At 45.4% G+C, this 15,374-nt stretch overlaps 1 protein-coding gene across 17 annotated transcripts in view; it reads left to right on the top strand.

The window, feature by feature from the left end:
- Positions 1–15,374, top strand: part of CAMTA1 (calmodulin binding transcription activator 1) — an 843,552-nt gene that overhangs the window by 811,231 nt on the left and 16,947 nt on the right. For 10 of the 17 annotated variants that reach the window (XM_078073844.1, XM_036064523.2, XM_036064522.2 and 7 more), the window contains 9 exons: positions 3,273–3,424; positions 4,828–5,024; positions 5,414–5,492; positions 5,673–5,988; positions 6,423–6,946; positions 11,611–11,798; positions 12,292–12,538; positions 13,372–13,443; positions 14,967–14,987. In XM_078073844.1, coding sequence (XP_077929970.1) covers positions 3,273–3,424; positions 4,828–5,024; positions 5,414–5,492; positions 5,673–5,988; positions 6,423–6,946; positions 11,611–11,798; positions 12,292–12,538; positions 13,372–13,443; positions 14,967–14,987 — 1,796 coding nt within the window. The remainder of the gene's footprint in view (positions 1–3,272; positions 3,425–4,827; positions 5,025–5,413; positions 5,493–5,672; positions 5,989–6,422; positions 6,947–11,610; positions 11,799–12,291; positions 12,539–13,371; positions 13,444–14,966; positions 14,988–15,374) is intronic. The other 7 variants (XM_036064528.2, XM_036064527.2, XM_036064530.2 and 4 more) reach the window with 4 other exon arrangements.

Below are 15,374 nucleotides of genomic sequence, written 5' to 3'. Positions count from 1 at the left end.
GGCCCATACGCGCCAGGATACCAGCTCAATTGTTTCCATTTGAGGTTGTTTCTTATTTTAATTATCACTACCTTCCCCCTTTGGAGTTGAGAGGCTCAGAGATGCCATTATGCATGATATAATTTTGTTAAGAGGCAAATAATTGCTTCTGAGTATCTTCATGAAGTGCTTCTCAGAGCAGCTTAATAACGTGAGAGAGCTAACTGCACAGTTAGCCATGGGGATGCTGCGGAACAGACAGCCCAGAACAGAAGCTGGGACCTCAGTGGCAGCCACGGGGTTGTAATTCTTAGTGTTTTGATCTGGAGACACCGTGCGCGGGGCCCAGTTCTGTGATGTCAGGAAGGGTCTGTCCCCATAGTGTCCATGCTGGGCAGGGGGACGGGCGGGTGCAAGAGGCTGACCTCACTGTGGCAGGGCAACCGCCGGAACAGAGCCATCTCCCTGGGGCCGGGGGCAGGCCAGGCACCCCGCAGCACCCCACCAGGGCAGAGCACAGCCGGACACTGCTCTCTCTGCCCTTCTGCCCCTGTGCGTGACACGGGAGGTCAGTGCTGGCCACCGGGCTCCAAACAAGTGCTTGAAACCAGCGAAATGGATTCTGAACACTCGTCTAATAGGTGCAGGATTTGTAGGCTTGCAGAATAAATCATCAGCAGGTGGCTACAGCAGCTTCCCCCGTTTCCGTAGACCGCACGAGTTTCTGTGAGTAGATACAGGGCATGATGGGGAAGAAGCAGGGACAAGGGCCCCAGGGCATCACTGCCATTCGACTTGGAGTCAAACTCTAATTAAAAGGGAGGATTCGTAGTCTTCATTTGGTTCCACATAAAGGAGTCCTGCATTCTGCAAAATGTCCCTTTTAAGGGAGAGGGCATGGGATAAGGATTCTGGTACCACCCCCGAAGGCACAAGGGTCACAGGATGACAAGGACCGTTCGCAGTGCATCACACACAGACTCACTCAGGGAACTTCCCATCGGTGACCAGGCCACTGAGATGCTCAGCACAGGGGCCTCAGTGTTTGTTGTATCCGTGTGTTTGTGTGCAATGGGCACAGAGACGTCCTCTTTCACTTTTAAAGGGGGAGGACTTGGGGCACCTGGGTGGCTCAGTCGGTTAAGCGTCTGCCTTCGGCTCAGGTCATGATCCCAGGGTCCTGGGATCGAGCCCCGCATCGGGCTTCCTGCTCCGCGGGAAGCCTGCTTCTCCCTCTCCCACTCTCCCTGCTTGTGTTCCCTCTCTCGCTGTGTCTCTCTGTGTCAAATAAATAAATAAAAATATTAAAAAAAAAAAAAAATAAAGGGGGAGGACTTTTCTTTTAGTGTGGTTCCTGGAAATAACTTTATTAGAAAATAATATCACGATCTTTGAACAGCAGTCTTCCTCCTCTGGCTTTGTGGTTTAGTAAAGTGGAATCCGTTTGACAGCCAGTCTCGAAAATTTTCCTGTGAAACAGGTATTTATTGTCTTGTTCTTGTAAGGAAAAAGTTCTCTTTCCAAGGGTAACACTAATTCTGTGCGTCTTCTCTTCCCACAACCTCTCGCTCCTGTTGGTGTCATATCGGGGTTAAGCTCCAGGCCCCAGAGCCAGGGAGATTCGTTCTCTTTGCCTCAGTCTCCTCCTCTGTGAAAAGAGGGTGAGAACAGTACCTACCTCACGATTATTGTGGAGAGTAAATGGGCTAATATTTGTAAAGTGATCAGAACGGTGACTGGCACATGAGAAACTTTCCCCAAGTGTCAGCCCCGCCCATTGTTTTATTTCTTATAGAATCAATAAACATGACTCACTGGTGTCAGGATTTATAGTCAGGATGGCCAGGTACACTGATCAAGTACTCCCGTCCTGGGTTCTTCCTTTTCATGATTCAGGTGGTAGCATTTTGAAAATAGTTATGCCATTAACCATCTGGGGGCCGAATAGGCTGTCACAGCTGCTCAGTCAATCCCTAGAGACATTTAACTCCTTTGTTGGAAGATGATGATGACGTGGAACTGATATGTTCTTCGAGTTTGCACAAACTCGCTCAATCCTCACAGCAACCCTGAGGTAAGTACAGTTACCATCCCCAGTTAAGAGCTGAGGGGACTGAGGCACTAAAGGTTTTGTTCAAAGCTACACGACTCTTCCGTGGTGCAGCCAAGGTTCTTAACTGCATACTGTCTGGTCCTGGCCCCCTCTCCAGCTCCATCCTCTGCTCTCCTCTCTGCTGTGGGCCAGCCACCCGCCTTCTGCGCCTTGAATGCCCTTCCTCAGAGCCTTTGCTTCTGCTAGTAACTCACCCAGCTCTTGCAGACGTGGCTCCTTCTCATTCTGATCAAACTCAAGTGTCGCCTTTCCTGACTTATCTAAGTTCTAGCCGCACCCTGTTGTTCCTCATCACATTATCCTGCTTGCTTCCCCTACTAGAGCAGGAAGAGGCCTTTTCTGATCAGTTTCCTACTAAATATCTGACACAGTGTTATTTAAAATTTGTTGAATAAATATAGGTGCTAATGATTTTAATAATGGTCTTAGCTCCTTTTCTTATGTATGCATGCAACCCAAATTGTGATATGCATGGGTGCGTGCACACGTATGTGGGTGTAAATGCACGAATGTGGAGGGAGAGAGTCTAATCTTAGTAATGTGGTACAGAACCACAGACTTCTCTGAGTTACAATCCTAGCCCCAGCGGTAATGGCCTGATGTTTTTCTTATGTAAAGGTGAAGCACTTGGTTGTATTGGTCTCAAAAGACTGTCACGTGTTAAAGGAAATGTGTAAGGGTCTCAACCAGTGAATGATCAGCAAATAAAATATTTTTTTCCCCAGTGTTTAGGTAAAACAGATACTCGTCTTAAAAACTATATGTATATATAATTTATATATACACACTGTTTATGCACAGTAACGCACACACATCTTCCTTTCTTCCACTGATTGAAATTAAATAGTACTTATTTCATTTATTTGTTCTAGGGGCTTACCTACCAGATCTCTCCAAGGCTTCCATTGGGGAATTTGGCAAGGAACTGGGGTACCAGGAACGTGAAACCAGGACTTTAACAGAAAGGGATTTTCTATTCCTTTAGTGGAGAACTCTGAGCTACTGTAGACGCTGCAAGTCTTGTGGGAGGCGTCAGGCTCAGGCCCATGCTGGGGAAGTCTGGCCTGGACAGACCTCTGTGGTTCCGTTAGGCTGATGGCAGTCCTGCAGGCTTGACTAGGCCCCACGTCGACTGCTCTTCTTCCGGAACACGACCTCACTCTTCCCTCTTCTTCCCTAGATAACCAGTTCAGGATGTCCATCCTGGAACGCCTGGAGCAGATGGAAAGGAGGATGGCTGAGATGACGGGGTCCCAGCAGCACAAGCAGGGGAGTGGAGGAGGCAGCAGTGGAGGGGGCAACGGGACTGGGAACGGAGGAAGCCAAGCTCAGGTACCAGCTTGCGTTGACCTTCACCTTTCGTCTTGTGTGTGTCTTATTGATTAGGGAGGCAGTGGGTCACAAGTCCTTTGTCTGGTACTGGTATCATTCCTGGACTAGTCCCAGGTTGGCTTCAATACATACCTGTGTCCACCTTTCATGATAAAGATGTGGCTGTTTTTATGCAAAAAAAAAAAAAAAATTCCCTCCTTGCTTACTGACCCATAACTTCCATGAGCTTGTGAATGTGTCTGTTTGGTACGTGTGGGGCGGCTCTGCCTGGGCCTTTTGAGTCAAGGTCATTCTACTGCAGGTTGGGATCACCCACCTGTGCTCTTTTAAGAGCCCTAGTGAGGATGACATTATATCTGTCATCTGCCTTTTCATTTTTGTAGGCGTTTTTTCCTGGACCTAAAAGTAAAAAAACAATGAGAAGCAACAATATTTCTGTAGTAATTGAATTTTGTGGGCTTTATTACTGGAAAAAAAGCAAACACTTTTTAAATAATTCCAGAGGTAAGAATCAGGCTAGAAGTATCATTTATGTGGGGGGGGATGTTCAGCAGAGAGCTGCCATCACAGAGACTCAGATAAACTGTTGAGGTAACTAAGTTTGATTTTATTTTTCTTGCTTTACAACTGAATCAAGAGAAGAAAGCCACAGTTAAAATTCGTGAATTTCTCTTTCCTGAATGCCTCTATTGTTATTTATAACACTTAAATTTCAAGATCTTAGGTGCCTGGGTGGTTCAGTTGGTTAAGCGTCTGCCTTCGGCTCAGGTCATGATCCCAGGGTTCTGGGATCGAGCCCCGCATTGGGCTCCCTACTCCTCGGGGAGTCTGCTTCTCCCTCTGCCCCTCGCCCGTTTGTGATCTCTCTCTCAAGATCTCTAACGCTTTCCCCAAAGGACGGGATTGTTATTGGATTTTTAAAAGTGTTTCTTTGGGGGGAAAAAATATCCCCTTCTAAGTGACTTAATTCTCCTAATGAGGAGCAAGGGAGGCAAAGGTCCAGGTGTACCCTGGATGCAAGAACCGGGACGGCTGCCCTGCTTTGCTCTCCTACCAGCCCACAGTCTACAGCGTGTACTTCAACTGGAGGCCGGTGGCACCTTTTCTTTTAGTGGTACACGCTTTCCCCGAGATGGAGCCTCATGACGTTCGTAATCAGAGTGTCAGCTGTGATAGACAGACTCTGGGGTTCTCAGAGTTACGGAAAATGACCCTGTGCCACGAGCGTGGCCACGTGCTGCTGAGCTGAACCAAGCACATTCTAGTCTCAGTTTATGTGCAGTTTGGTGTTTCCCAGTGTGGGTGGCTAATCGTAAAGCATTTGTTTCTCCCACCTGAAGAGGCTGACTTGACAGGGAGAGGCCCTTGGTCCTCAGTCGTTAAGGCGAGCTTCCTCCTCCTAGTGCGCTTCTGGCCCTGGGACGCTGGGGAGCTGCTTCGAGAACCGTGTGGTTGTCGTGTGTGAGAAGATGATGAGCCGAGCCTGCTGGGCCAAGTCCAAGCACTTGATCCATTCAAAGACTTTCCGTGGGATGACCCTCTTGCACCTGGCTGCTGCGCAGGGCTACGCCACCCTCATCCAGACCCTCATCAAATGGCGGTAAGGGTGGGGTGTGGACAGCTGGGGGTCGTCCTTGCTCATCAGCTTGCAGCTTCCTCCTGAGTGTTTCCACTGGTGGAGAGAAATCTGGTCATTCAGGAATGTGACCATGGCCTGTGAGCAAAGGGCTTTCTCTGAGGACAGTTGCCAAGGGAATTTTATGAACTTCTGCCCAAGAAATGTGGACTGAGGTACTAACTAAACATTGTACTTCTGTTTCCTCTGGACCGCCAGTCCAAACCACCCTACAAAATTAGGGGCTCTATTTCCTCACATCCGGGATGTTAGGTGGCCGCTTTGGTTTCATCTTTGTGGGTTTTATAACATGCTGGTGTCTCTCTTGAACACTGATTCATTGTGCAGTAATTTCTGGTGCTTATCCCTTACAGCACAAAGCATGCAGATAGCATTGATTTGGAACTGGAAGTTGACCCGTTGAATGTGGACCACTTCTCCTGTACTCCTCTGGTAAGGAATAGGTTCATTTATTCCTGAACTCTTCTTAACTGGGATAGGGATATGGTAATGTTTTACGGCCCCACTGAGATTGCCAGCAAGGGCCGATTTGTCAGTTGGCAGCAATAGCAAAAGTGGAATATGTTTTTTAACCCGTACTGAGAAAGCTTGCTTTGTTTTGCTGTTTTTTAGATGTGGGCATGTGCTCTAGGGCACTTAGAAGCTGCTGTCGTTCTGTACAAGTGGGACCGTCGGGCCATCTCTATTCCTGACTCTCTAGGAAGGCTGCCTTTGGGAATTGCCAGGTCAAGGGGTCATGTGAAATTAGCAGAGTGTCTGGAGCACCTGCAGAGAGATGAACAGGCTCAGCTGGGGCAGAACCCCAGAATACACTGTCCTCCAAGTGAAGAGCCTAACACGGATAGCTGGATGACCCAGTGGCACAGTGAAACCATCAGCTCTCCAGAAATACCCAAAGGAGTCACCGTTATTGCAAGTACCAATCCAGGTAAACATTCAAAATTACTACATCTCAGAAGTTGACAGATTTCCCATTTGCTTTCATGCAGCTACCCTCAGAAAAGTCCATAGGATATTCACATATGTTTAAGGGTTTGTTTTTTGTTTGGTTTTTGTTTGTTTTTATGTTTCCAATTTTTCTTTTAGCTATAAGAATGCCTACTGCTCCCCCCACCCCTCCCAAAAATAAATGCAGAAAGTAGCAAAAAAAAAAAATCTGTGTCCTTTCGAGAAAGAAACACAAATTTTGGAGGAGGACTATCTGAATACAGTATATGCTGCTGGGGAATATTTAAATGTTAGGGACATGTCTTGAGTTCCAGCTTTGCACTTTGTGTCTCTCAGGCATAGAGAAAGTGTTAATTCTTTAGGATTCCTAATTTTATCGCCTGTCCTGACTATCCTTTCTACTGTACTTTTCAGAGCTGAGAAGACCTCGTTCTGAACCCTCTAATTACTACAGCAGTGAGAGCCACAAAGATTATCCAGCTCCCAAAAAGCATAAATTGAACCCTGAGTACTTCCAGGCAAGGCAGGAGAAGCTGCTCTCCACTGCACTGAGTCTGGAACAGCCAAATATCAGGAAGCAGAGCCCTAGTTCTAAGCAGTGTGTCCCCGAGACAATCAGCCCCAGTGAAGGAGTGAGGGACTGCATCCGGGAAACCTCCCCTCCCACTCCAGAGACTGCAGGATTCCAAGCCTCTGGATCTCAGCCTGTAGTAAAGTGGAATTCCAAAGATCTTTACATTGGTGTGTCTACAGTACAGGTGACTGGAAATCCGAAGGGGACCAGTGTAGGAAAGGATGCAGCACCTTCACAGGTGCGTCCACGGGAACCAATGAGTGTCCTGATGATGGCTAACAGAGAGGTGGTGAATTCAGAGATGGGGTCCTACCGCGATAGCGCAGAGAGCGCAGAATGCTCACAGCCCATGGACGATATTCAGGTAAGCGCCGACAAGGTAAGCCTGCAGAGGCCGGGGCGTCCGTAGTCGCTCCCGCCGTCTTCATAGCCGGTTCCCCAGGCCATGTGATTTGCTCACCAGCAGAGGGTTAAAAGTGCGGTCTTACGCATAAGAATGTTGGAGTATCTTCTTTGCGTGGGCCATGTATTCATTCAGTGATTCGAACGTTGTTTGAATAGGGCCTGAACACCGGCGACCTGGGTCTCAACACTAGCTCCTCAGGGCTCACCCAGGGCCCTCCGGTGGTCTTCTGCTTCCCTCCTGCATCCGGGGGGACTGACTTCCTGTTTAAGTACGAGTTTAACAGAGTCACAGCCCGGTCATCACTACAACAGGAGGCCTATGGATAGAATTTGAATGACCTAAGTGATTTGATGAGCACAGCTGTCATGTGGCGTTTGTAAAGGCGTATGTGGTGTGAGGCTTTTGAGGTGCAGTGAAATATCCCCAAAGCTGATAATTGACTGTCCTTATAATAAACCTAGAAACTCCAGAATCCTATTGGGGCATTAAACTTGCAATAGATTGAGAGAGTATATACTGCAGTAAACTGGAGGTTAAGCTATTAAGCAGGCAAATTCCATTAAATAAAATATACTACATAGGGGAGGACCAAATGAGCAAAGAGGATGAGTTTGACTTCCTCTCTTTCCTAGTTCCTATATAACCCAAAACAAATGTAACAGAGAAAAAAGTCCCACGAGTAATTCAGTAAGGTTCTAGGCCTATAGAAATGCCACAGGAGGGAGGGGCCTGGAGAGCCCCTATCCTGGCCAGCATTCCTAGGGAGAGGTCCGATTGCTGAGCTGCTCCTCTTCATCCCAGGATCCCCTTCCTGCCACCCCAGCTGTTAGCACAGATAGGAAAGGGGGGGCCTCCACTATTTATCTGCCAACCACTGCAGTTGTGGGGAGGCCTACCAGGGAAATCCAAGAACTTGTTAGACAAGAGGTTGGCAAAGTTTTTCTGTCAAGGGCCAAATGGTAAATATTTTAGGCTTTGTGGGCCATACAGACTGTCACGACTATTTAATCTGCCTTTAGAGCACAAAGGCAGCCCTAGATGATACTGAATGAGTGAGAGTGGCTATGTGCCAATAAAACTTTATTTACACAAACAGGTAGCTGGCTGGATTTGGCCACACCGCATATCAATACTAAGCAATCTAGGACAATATTTATGAGCATACCGACTGAAAATCTGCGCTGTTCACTGGTGCGCTGGGCAGTGATGGAAACGTTCGGTGTCTGTACTGCCCATTATGGTAGCCACTGGCCACATGTGGTCTCCGTAGCAGAAGATGTAGCCAGTGGGACTCAGGACACTGGATTTCTGATTTTACATAAGTTCGATTAAGTTTAAATAACCATCGGATAGCAGAGCTTGGTAGCAGTTGGCCTTTGCTAAAATAGGATTGGTGCAGGAAATACAAAATAACCTGAGAAGTTCTACTTTACATTTTAACAGAGCCTCGAGAGAGTAATATTTTGGTACCTTAAGAGCAACGGTCTCGAGACGTATTCAGCCAAATGAAAAAGATGACAATGAAAAATAATTAAGTAATTCAAGAAATAATGAAGTAATTTGAGCCAGAGTTCATGGAAGAGTGGACAATAAACCAGTAAAACTGATACATCTGAGGACTTACTGATAGTGTGACTGTACACACAGGGCACTTGTTAGGAAGGGTTGCTTTAAATAGAGGAGGAATCCTGTTTTAGAACTAATATTCTTATTATTTTAATAAAACTAGGGAGGTAAGGAAATGAAGAAGGTGAAGCAGCTCTCTTACTTGGGGAAGGTCGCAGACCTTATTGATAGATAAGCGTAGGCTGAAATAGGCTTGTTAGAAATGTCAGGTTAATAGATTACATAGAAACAGACTACAGAATTTGTAAGTCATTGAAGGCGGGGAGAGGGAATTGGGGCCCATTTGGGAAAAGTTCAGGAATGGTAAAAAGTAAAAGTGAAGCAACAGAAATCATAAGCAGAAAACATAATATTATAGGAATACTTTCAAACATGATTCATTCCCACTTTGCTAACTGGCAATTTTACTAAAAGATTCTCAGATTGGATTAAAAAAAAGAAGGCAAAACATACTATATTCTGCTTGTAAAAGACAGAACCAAAATGAGATGACACAGAAAGAATGAAAAGGAAACTATGGGCAAAGATAGAAGAGACAAATGAGTATAAGAAGAAAAAGGATACAAAGTATAATTTAAGGCAAGTAATGTATGTATCATTTGTCGAGAAGATACAACCCATCAATAGTTGTGTAACTAACGACACAGCCTCTGAATACTAAAGCAAAACCAGTGAATACAAAGCAATGTGGCACTACACTCATAATCATAGTGTGAGAGTGACATTTATCTCAGAATTTGTCAGAGTGAGTAGATATAGAAAAGATTGAAAACACGGAACAAAGCTATTAGAAAGGTGGCTTTCATAGATATATTTAATATATGTGATAGATTTAATGCAGGATATACTTGTATGTAATTATGCAGATGTGTGTAATTCATACACTTAGCAAGTATACAGATGATTTTTTTTAGATATCCTAGACACATTCATGAAAATTGCTCATATGTTAGAACACAACGAGAATTTAAACAAAACCCAAAGCTGCACATTTAAAGGCTATCTTCTCTGACCACAATACAAGAAATTTAGAAGCAGATGACGTGACTTTTTAGGTCCCGCTGCTTAGAATGTTATTGTTTTGTTTCAAGTCATTTAAATTTCCTTGCTTTTTGCAGCTAGCTGGTAAAAAGTGTGTGTGTGGCATTCCAGCGTGTGGCACTGTGGTGATGTTGAGGTGTTCTCACACTGATACGTGTTCATAAAATGAAGGACTTTGGGGCGCGACTATAGAGTTATAGCCTTCAGTCTCCAGAAATTCCACTTTGCTTTTAATAAAATACTCAAATACTTTCATGGAAAAGATATCAGGCTAGGACTTCCTGCTGCTTGAGTCACAAGTCAAGAGGCTTATATGGAGGGGAAAAGAAAGGCTGTAATACTTTTTTCATTTTTATTCCTATTACAAGAACTCTTCTTGTTTATTGAAAATTTGAAAATTACCCAAGATAACTGTTTTTAATAGCTTCATGAGGTATACCTCACATCCCATAAAGTTCACCCCCTCTAAGCGCTCCGGGTGATGAATGTTAGTGTGCCCTTTGGAGCACTGCCATCACCCCCAGAAAGTTTCCCATGCCCATTTGTGGTCATCTCTGCTCCCCCCTCCCAGCCCTAGGCAACCACCGATCTGATTTCTATCCCCAGAGTTTTGCTTTTTTCTGGAAATTTCGTATAAATGGCATCCTAACATTTGCAGGCTTCTGCGTCTGGCTTCTTGCACTTAGCATCACTGTTTTGGAGGTTCGTCCACGTTGTAAGATAAGCATTTTGTCACCTTTGTATAGATCCTTTCAGAATACTTCCAGTTCACTTAAAAACTTAAACTGCTATTATTTCAATTTCTGTTTTCAAGAGACATGCAAGGAAATCTTTTAAAAACAAGACTGTATCTCCAAGTTTAATTAAATTCGTGGCAGCAGACTAAGCTCTGAGGATTCCTAATTCTATTAGGAATGTACCTGGGGTGCAGGTGTCAGCAGCCTAACTATAGCAGTTTAATAACAAATGGTTGATTTTTTTCTCACATGACAGGAAGTCCAGAGGTTCATTTGCTCAGTGATGCCAACAGGGGCCCAGACTTTTCCCTGAGCTTTTTGTTCTTTTTGGCGACAATTACTCTTGATTTTTGTGCTTCATGGTTACAATGTGGATGCTGGAGCTTGTTTGGAGTCAAGGCAGGAAGAGAGGGGAAGAGCCAAGGGCATCGATACTGTTCATCAGGAAAGCAAAACTTTCCAAGGACACCTGGGTGACTCAGTCGGTTGGGTGTCTGCCTTCGGCTCAGATCATGATACCAGGGTCCTGGGATCAGGGTCCTGGGTCGGGCTCCCTGCTCAGTGGGAAGCCTGCTTCTCCCTCTGCCTGACGCTCCCCCTGCTTGTTTATTCTCGCTCTCTCTCTGACAAATAAATAAATAAAATCTTTAAAAAAATTAAAAAAAAAAAAAAAAACCCCACAGCAGATGTCTGTAGAGTCTTGTTGTCCAGACTCCTCTCAGTGTGCAGGAAGGTGGGGGGTCAAGAAGAGGATTGATTAACTCCTTTGGGTCAACCATGAGCTGGCCCCACAGATTGGCTCATTGCTGCCCTCTACAGGACTGGGGGTCTCTAGGCAAGGCCAAGGGGGGGGCTGTGGCCGTCCTTTAGGTAAACTGCAGCGTCACCATGGTAACGTGACAACTTGCTGAAGAACTGCCCAGTCACAGTATCATTAAATGGCTGATCCTAGCTGAGAGCAGAGAGTAGGCACAAGGCAGAAGTTCTCTAAGACTTGACTAACGGTTTTTGGCCAGACTATGATTTGGAGGGAGTCAGGTCTCAGAGTATTTGGCTGAATTGTATAAAACCTTACAGTGATACTGGGTGCACTGGATTGAGGTGGGAGGCCGCCCTCCCTTCTTTTTTCTTCCCAAGCGTGGGTGGGGTGGGGGAGGGGCTGGATACCGTCTAAGGTTCCCTCTTAACCTGAGTGTTTCTGTGAACTCTGGATTCCAGGTGAACATGATGACCTTGGCAGAGCACATCATCGAAGCCACACCTGATCGAATCAAGCAGGAGAGTTTTGTGCCCACGGAGCCCTCGGCGTTGGAAAGAGCGGACACTACCACCATCAGCAGTACCATGAGCTGGCTGGCCAGGTACCTAGCCGATGTCGATCGTCTGCCGAGCGCTGCCCAGATCAGGTCAGTGGAAGACCGTGGCTCACTGACCGCCGTAAATGCCTGGGCTCAGTGGGAGGCGTGGGAGGCTAATTAGAGCTGATGAATGCTGTGTAATAGGAGACCTCAGGAAGGAAACACTGGGACAAGTTCCTTCACCACCTTCAGGTCCCTGCTCTCGTCCTCACCTCTTCTGTGACTTTTCTCCCCTTGTAGCGCATGTGAGGTCACGTCCCGTGATGTTTCCCTCCCAATTCACCTGAAGCTTCACGAGGGCCGGGCAGCGTCTTCAGTGGGTTTAGTATTTAGCATAGCGCTAAATTCATAATAGGTACTCGGTAGGAACTTACTACCTGAAGGACAGTTAAAGTACGGGATGTGTTTAGCAACTTACTGGACTGAATGAAGGCATATTCTTAATAGTTCACAGTGGCCCTTGTCTCATTACTCAGCAGTATGTAATGGATCATGCAGGTCAATCACCGGTCTCTCTCCCTTGTGTCTCCTCTTGTTTCAGAAGTGCATATAACGAGCCTCTAACCCCTTCTTCTAATACCAGCTTGAGCCCTGTTGGCTCCCCAGTCAGTGAAATAGCTTTTGAGAAACCCAGCCTTCCCTCAGCAGCAGATTGGTCGGAATTCCTGAGCGCATCTACCAGTGAAAAGGTTGAGAATGAATTTGCTCAGCTGACTCTGTCTGATCACGAGCAAAGAGAACTCTATGAAGCTGCCAGGCTTGTCCAGACCGCTTTCCGGAAATACAAGGTAAAGTGGAACAGAGTCCTGATGTGACATTCATAAGATTGGGGAACACAGAGACGGAAGTCAGAATCATCCAAACTAAAACTTAAGCCTTTTTTTTTCCTTTTTTTGCTGAGTCTGTAGAATTGTTCTTTGGAATTATTATGCCACATGAAATTATTAATAATTTTCAGAAGCTTTAGGGAAATAAAACTGACCAGTAGGGTGTAGTTATCACCATCTCAATTTATTCTTGGTAATGATGACGGATATTTATTATTTAGTTAGTATAGAGGAAGTTGATACCTCTGCCACAGGAATTTATAACCTAAAGCAGGGGTTCTTAAGGGCCTGGGACTGACTGTAGGCAGCCCTGAAATCTTACGCTAAAGCTTGTGTGTGCATTTTTGGTGGGAGAGGGTCTGTGGCCTTCCACAGTTTCTCAAAGGAGTCTTTGACCACCCCGAGGTGGTGTTAAAAGCCAATAATCATCGACCCCAAAGTTAGAGTAGTTGGGGTTATATTGGGAAAGACAATGGAAATCCGGCAGCATGTAAGGGGAAATAGTACAATACCTGATTTGTTAAATACTTGGAAAATGAATATTTTTAGACCTCCTAACATCCAAATATCATAGTTCTATTTAGAAGCAAGAATCACAGATTTATTCTGTAAGTTCATTTTTTCCTAATTTCTCCTTGTAATTAATTACCACTGTATTTTGGTAAACCTGGGGCCTCAGAAAAAGTTATAAATGAGTAGTAATTCTAACTTAAGTCTGAAGAAAGTTGACATTTCTTACACCAAATTGTTATTTCTTACACTAAATTGTGTTTTTCCTTCACTTTACCCTTCAGGGCCGACCCTTGCGGGAGCAGCAGGAAGTGGCCGCCGCTGTCATTCAGCGTTGTTACAGGAAATATAAACAGGTAAACCACAGCTTTGGTCGCAGTAGGAAGTGCAGCTTGTCCAAACAGCAACAGGCCCCTGAGGATCGTAGCATGTGGTCTGGCTAGAGAGCGCTATGTCCAGCTCCTGATTCAAAGACAGACTTTGAATTGCATTGACCAAAAACCAGAGGGAAATGTTCCAGAGCGGGGGGTAAAAAACGAACCAAAAAACCATCTGCAATTAAACTTACCTCACAAAATAATTTCTGTTCAGATTGTTGGCCTTTCAGTATTATGACCTATCTGAGATGTTGGTGTGACACAGAGAAAGTTATTTGCGTCTGAAGGGAGGCTCTGTGTTCCAGTAATTGTACCTGGAGTAATTGAAGAACTCTAGAGAGTTTGATGTGATCAGAGAAGAGAAATAATGGCAGTTATCTTTGACCCTGAGTTATAGAAATTATCTATTCTCGAGCCACTTTTCCTTTCAGCTTCTTCCCATCCGTTTTCAAATGAAGACTTGGAAAAATCTCTGAAAATCTTAAGACGCCCAGAACATCTTAAACGGCTTTTGCATTCCTTAGTTAAGAGATGCAGGAAGAATAGCTAAGTGTTCTTTCACGCAGTATTACCATTTCCAAAGCACCCTGTCAGGTTACCTAACTGCCATCACCTGGGAAAGGGCACTAAAGTGCATGGGGCCCTGAGGATGTACTAGAGCTTGCAGCCACACCATCTCATCACATCTGCTCCCTACAATTACCGGCGATAAACAATTTTATGTCCCTTTTAAGATGAAGAAGCTGAGGCTCAGAGAAATTAAGACAATATTAGGTTTTCCTAACCACCTGGGTGGTTAGAAAATATAAAAACTTACCTAATTGAGTTTTGACTGGCCCGTATGATGAAGTTCAGGCCTGTCAGTAGATCCCAGAACCTTTCAGTAGACAGTGCTCTAGGTAGGTTTTAAACTTTTACTTAAGGAATAATATATGCTGAGATGTGTAATAGTCATGTGCAAGTGTGGTATTGTGTTCTCTTGTTACGATACAGGGCTCACTTTGATTTCTGATATGGGTCGCCACGTTCTTGAGTTTCTCTCGGGTTAGTGCTACTAGTGAAAGGGGGAGGGCCGGGAGGAGTCTTCAGCTTCTAGCCGGTTGAGTTCACGATCCCAGAGAATGAAGGTTTATTGTGTAAACGCTGGCACCACAGTACCTGGCTCTGTCCTCACGTTATCACAAGCGAGACACATAAGGTTTCAAGTCTGTGATTACAACAGGTATTTATTCCAAAAGATGAGTCTGAGTTTTGGTTTTGGTTTTTAAAACCACCCCCCCAGAGAAGTGTTGTCTACAACCAGAAAAACAGAAGACATGATTTTTTGAAATACTGACAAGTATAAGACAAGTATTTCGGAAGATGGAAGGCATTAACGTAGCCAGATTACTTTACTTTTTTTTTTTTTTTTTTTCCGGTTGGGAGTTTTATTGGTTCTGGTTTTTAATTTCCTTCTACTCGGCAATCTAACGTTAATCTTGTATTTTCTGTTTCTCCCCAAGCTGACATGGATAGCCTTGAAGGTAATGCCACCCAAGTCCCCTCACAAACCATTCCACCAAAGTCACAAACTTCACACCCATCACCAGCTACAAGAAGGGGCCATTAAGACGGCAGGGTCAGGAAACAGGCGTACTCCCCTTACCAGGCCACCTAACCACAGTGCATCTCCGGGGGCCACGTGGTTATTCAGTTGGAGTGGGTTTTGGCATTAACAGTCATTGGACATTTTCTTGGCCACGTCAGTCTAAAGAATCCATCCAAGCCGATTCCTGTGAGCCCAGCGAGCCACTCAGTGCATCTCCCTTCCTCCTGGTGTCCCTCACTGTGGCCGGTAGTTTCTGAATGTGCAGTGTGCATGGGCCAGGGGGCTGAAAACCACAGGAGCCCTGTAGGCTACAGCGCCGTCC

The sequence above is a fragment of the Halichoerus grypus genome, chromosome 5 (genome assembly GCF_964656455.1).
Source record: "Halichoerus grypus chromosome 5, mHalGry1.hap1.1, whole genome shotgun sequence".
NCBI classification, from domain to species: domain Eukaryota; kingdom Metazoa; phylum Chordata; class Mammalia; order Carnivora; family Phocidae; genus Halichoerus; species Halichoerus grypus.
The sequence above is the reverse complement of the archived record's forward strand: the minus strand, read 5'-3'. Positions and strand labels throughout refer to the sequence as shown.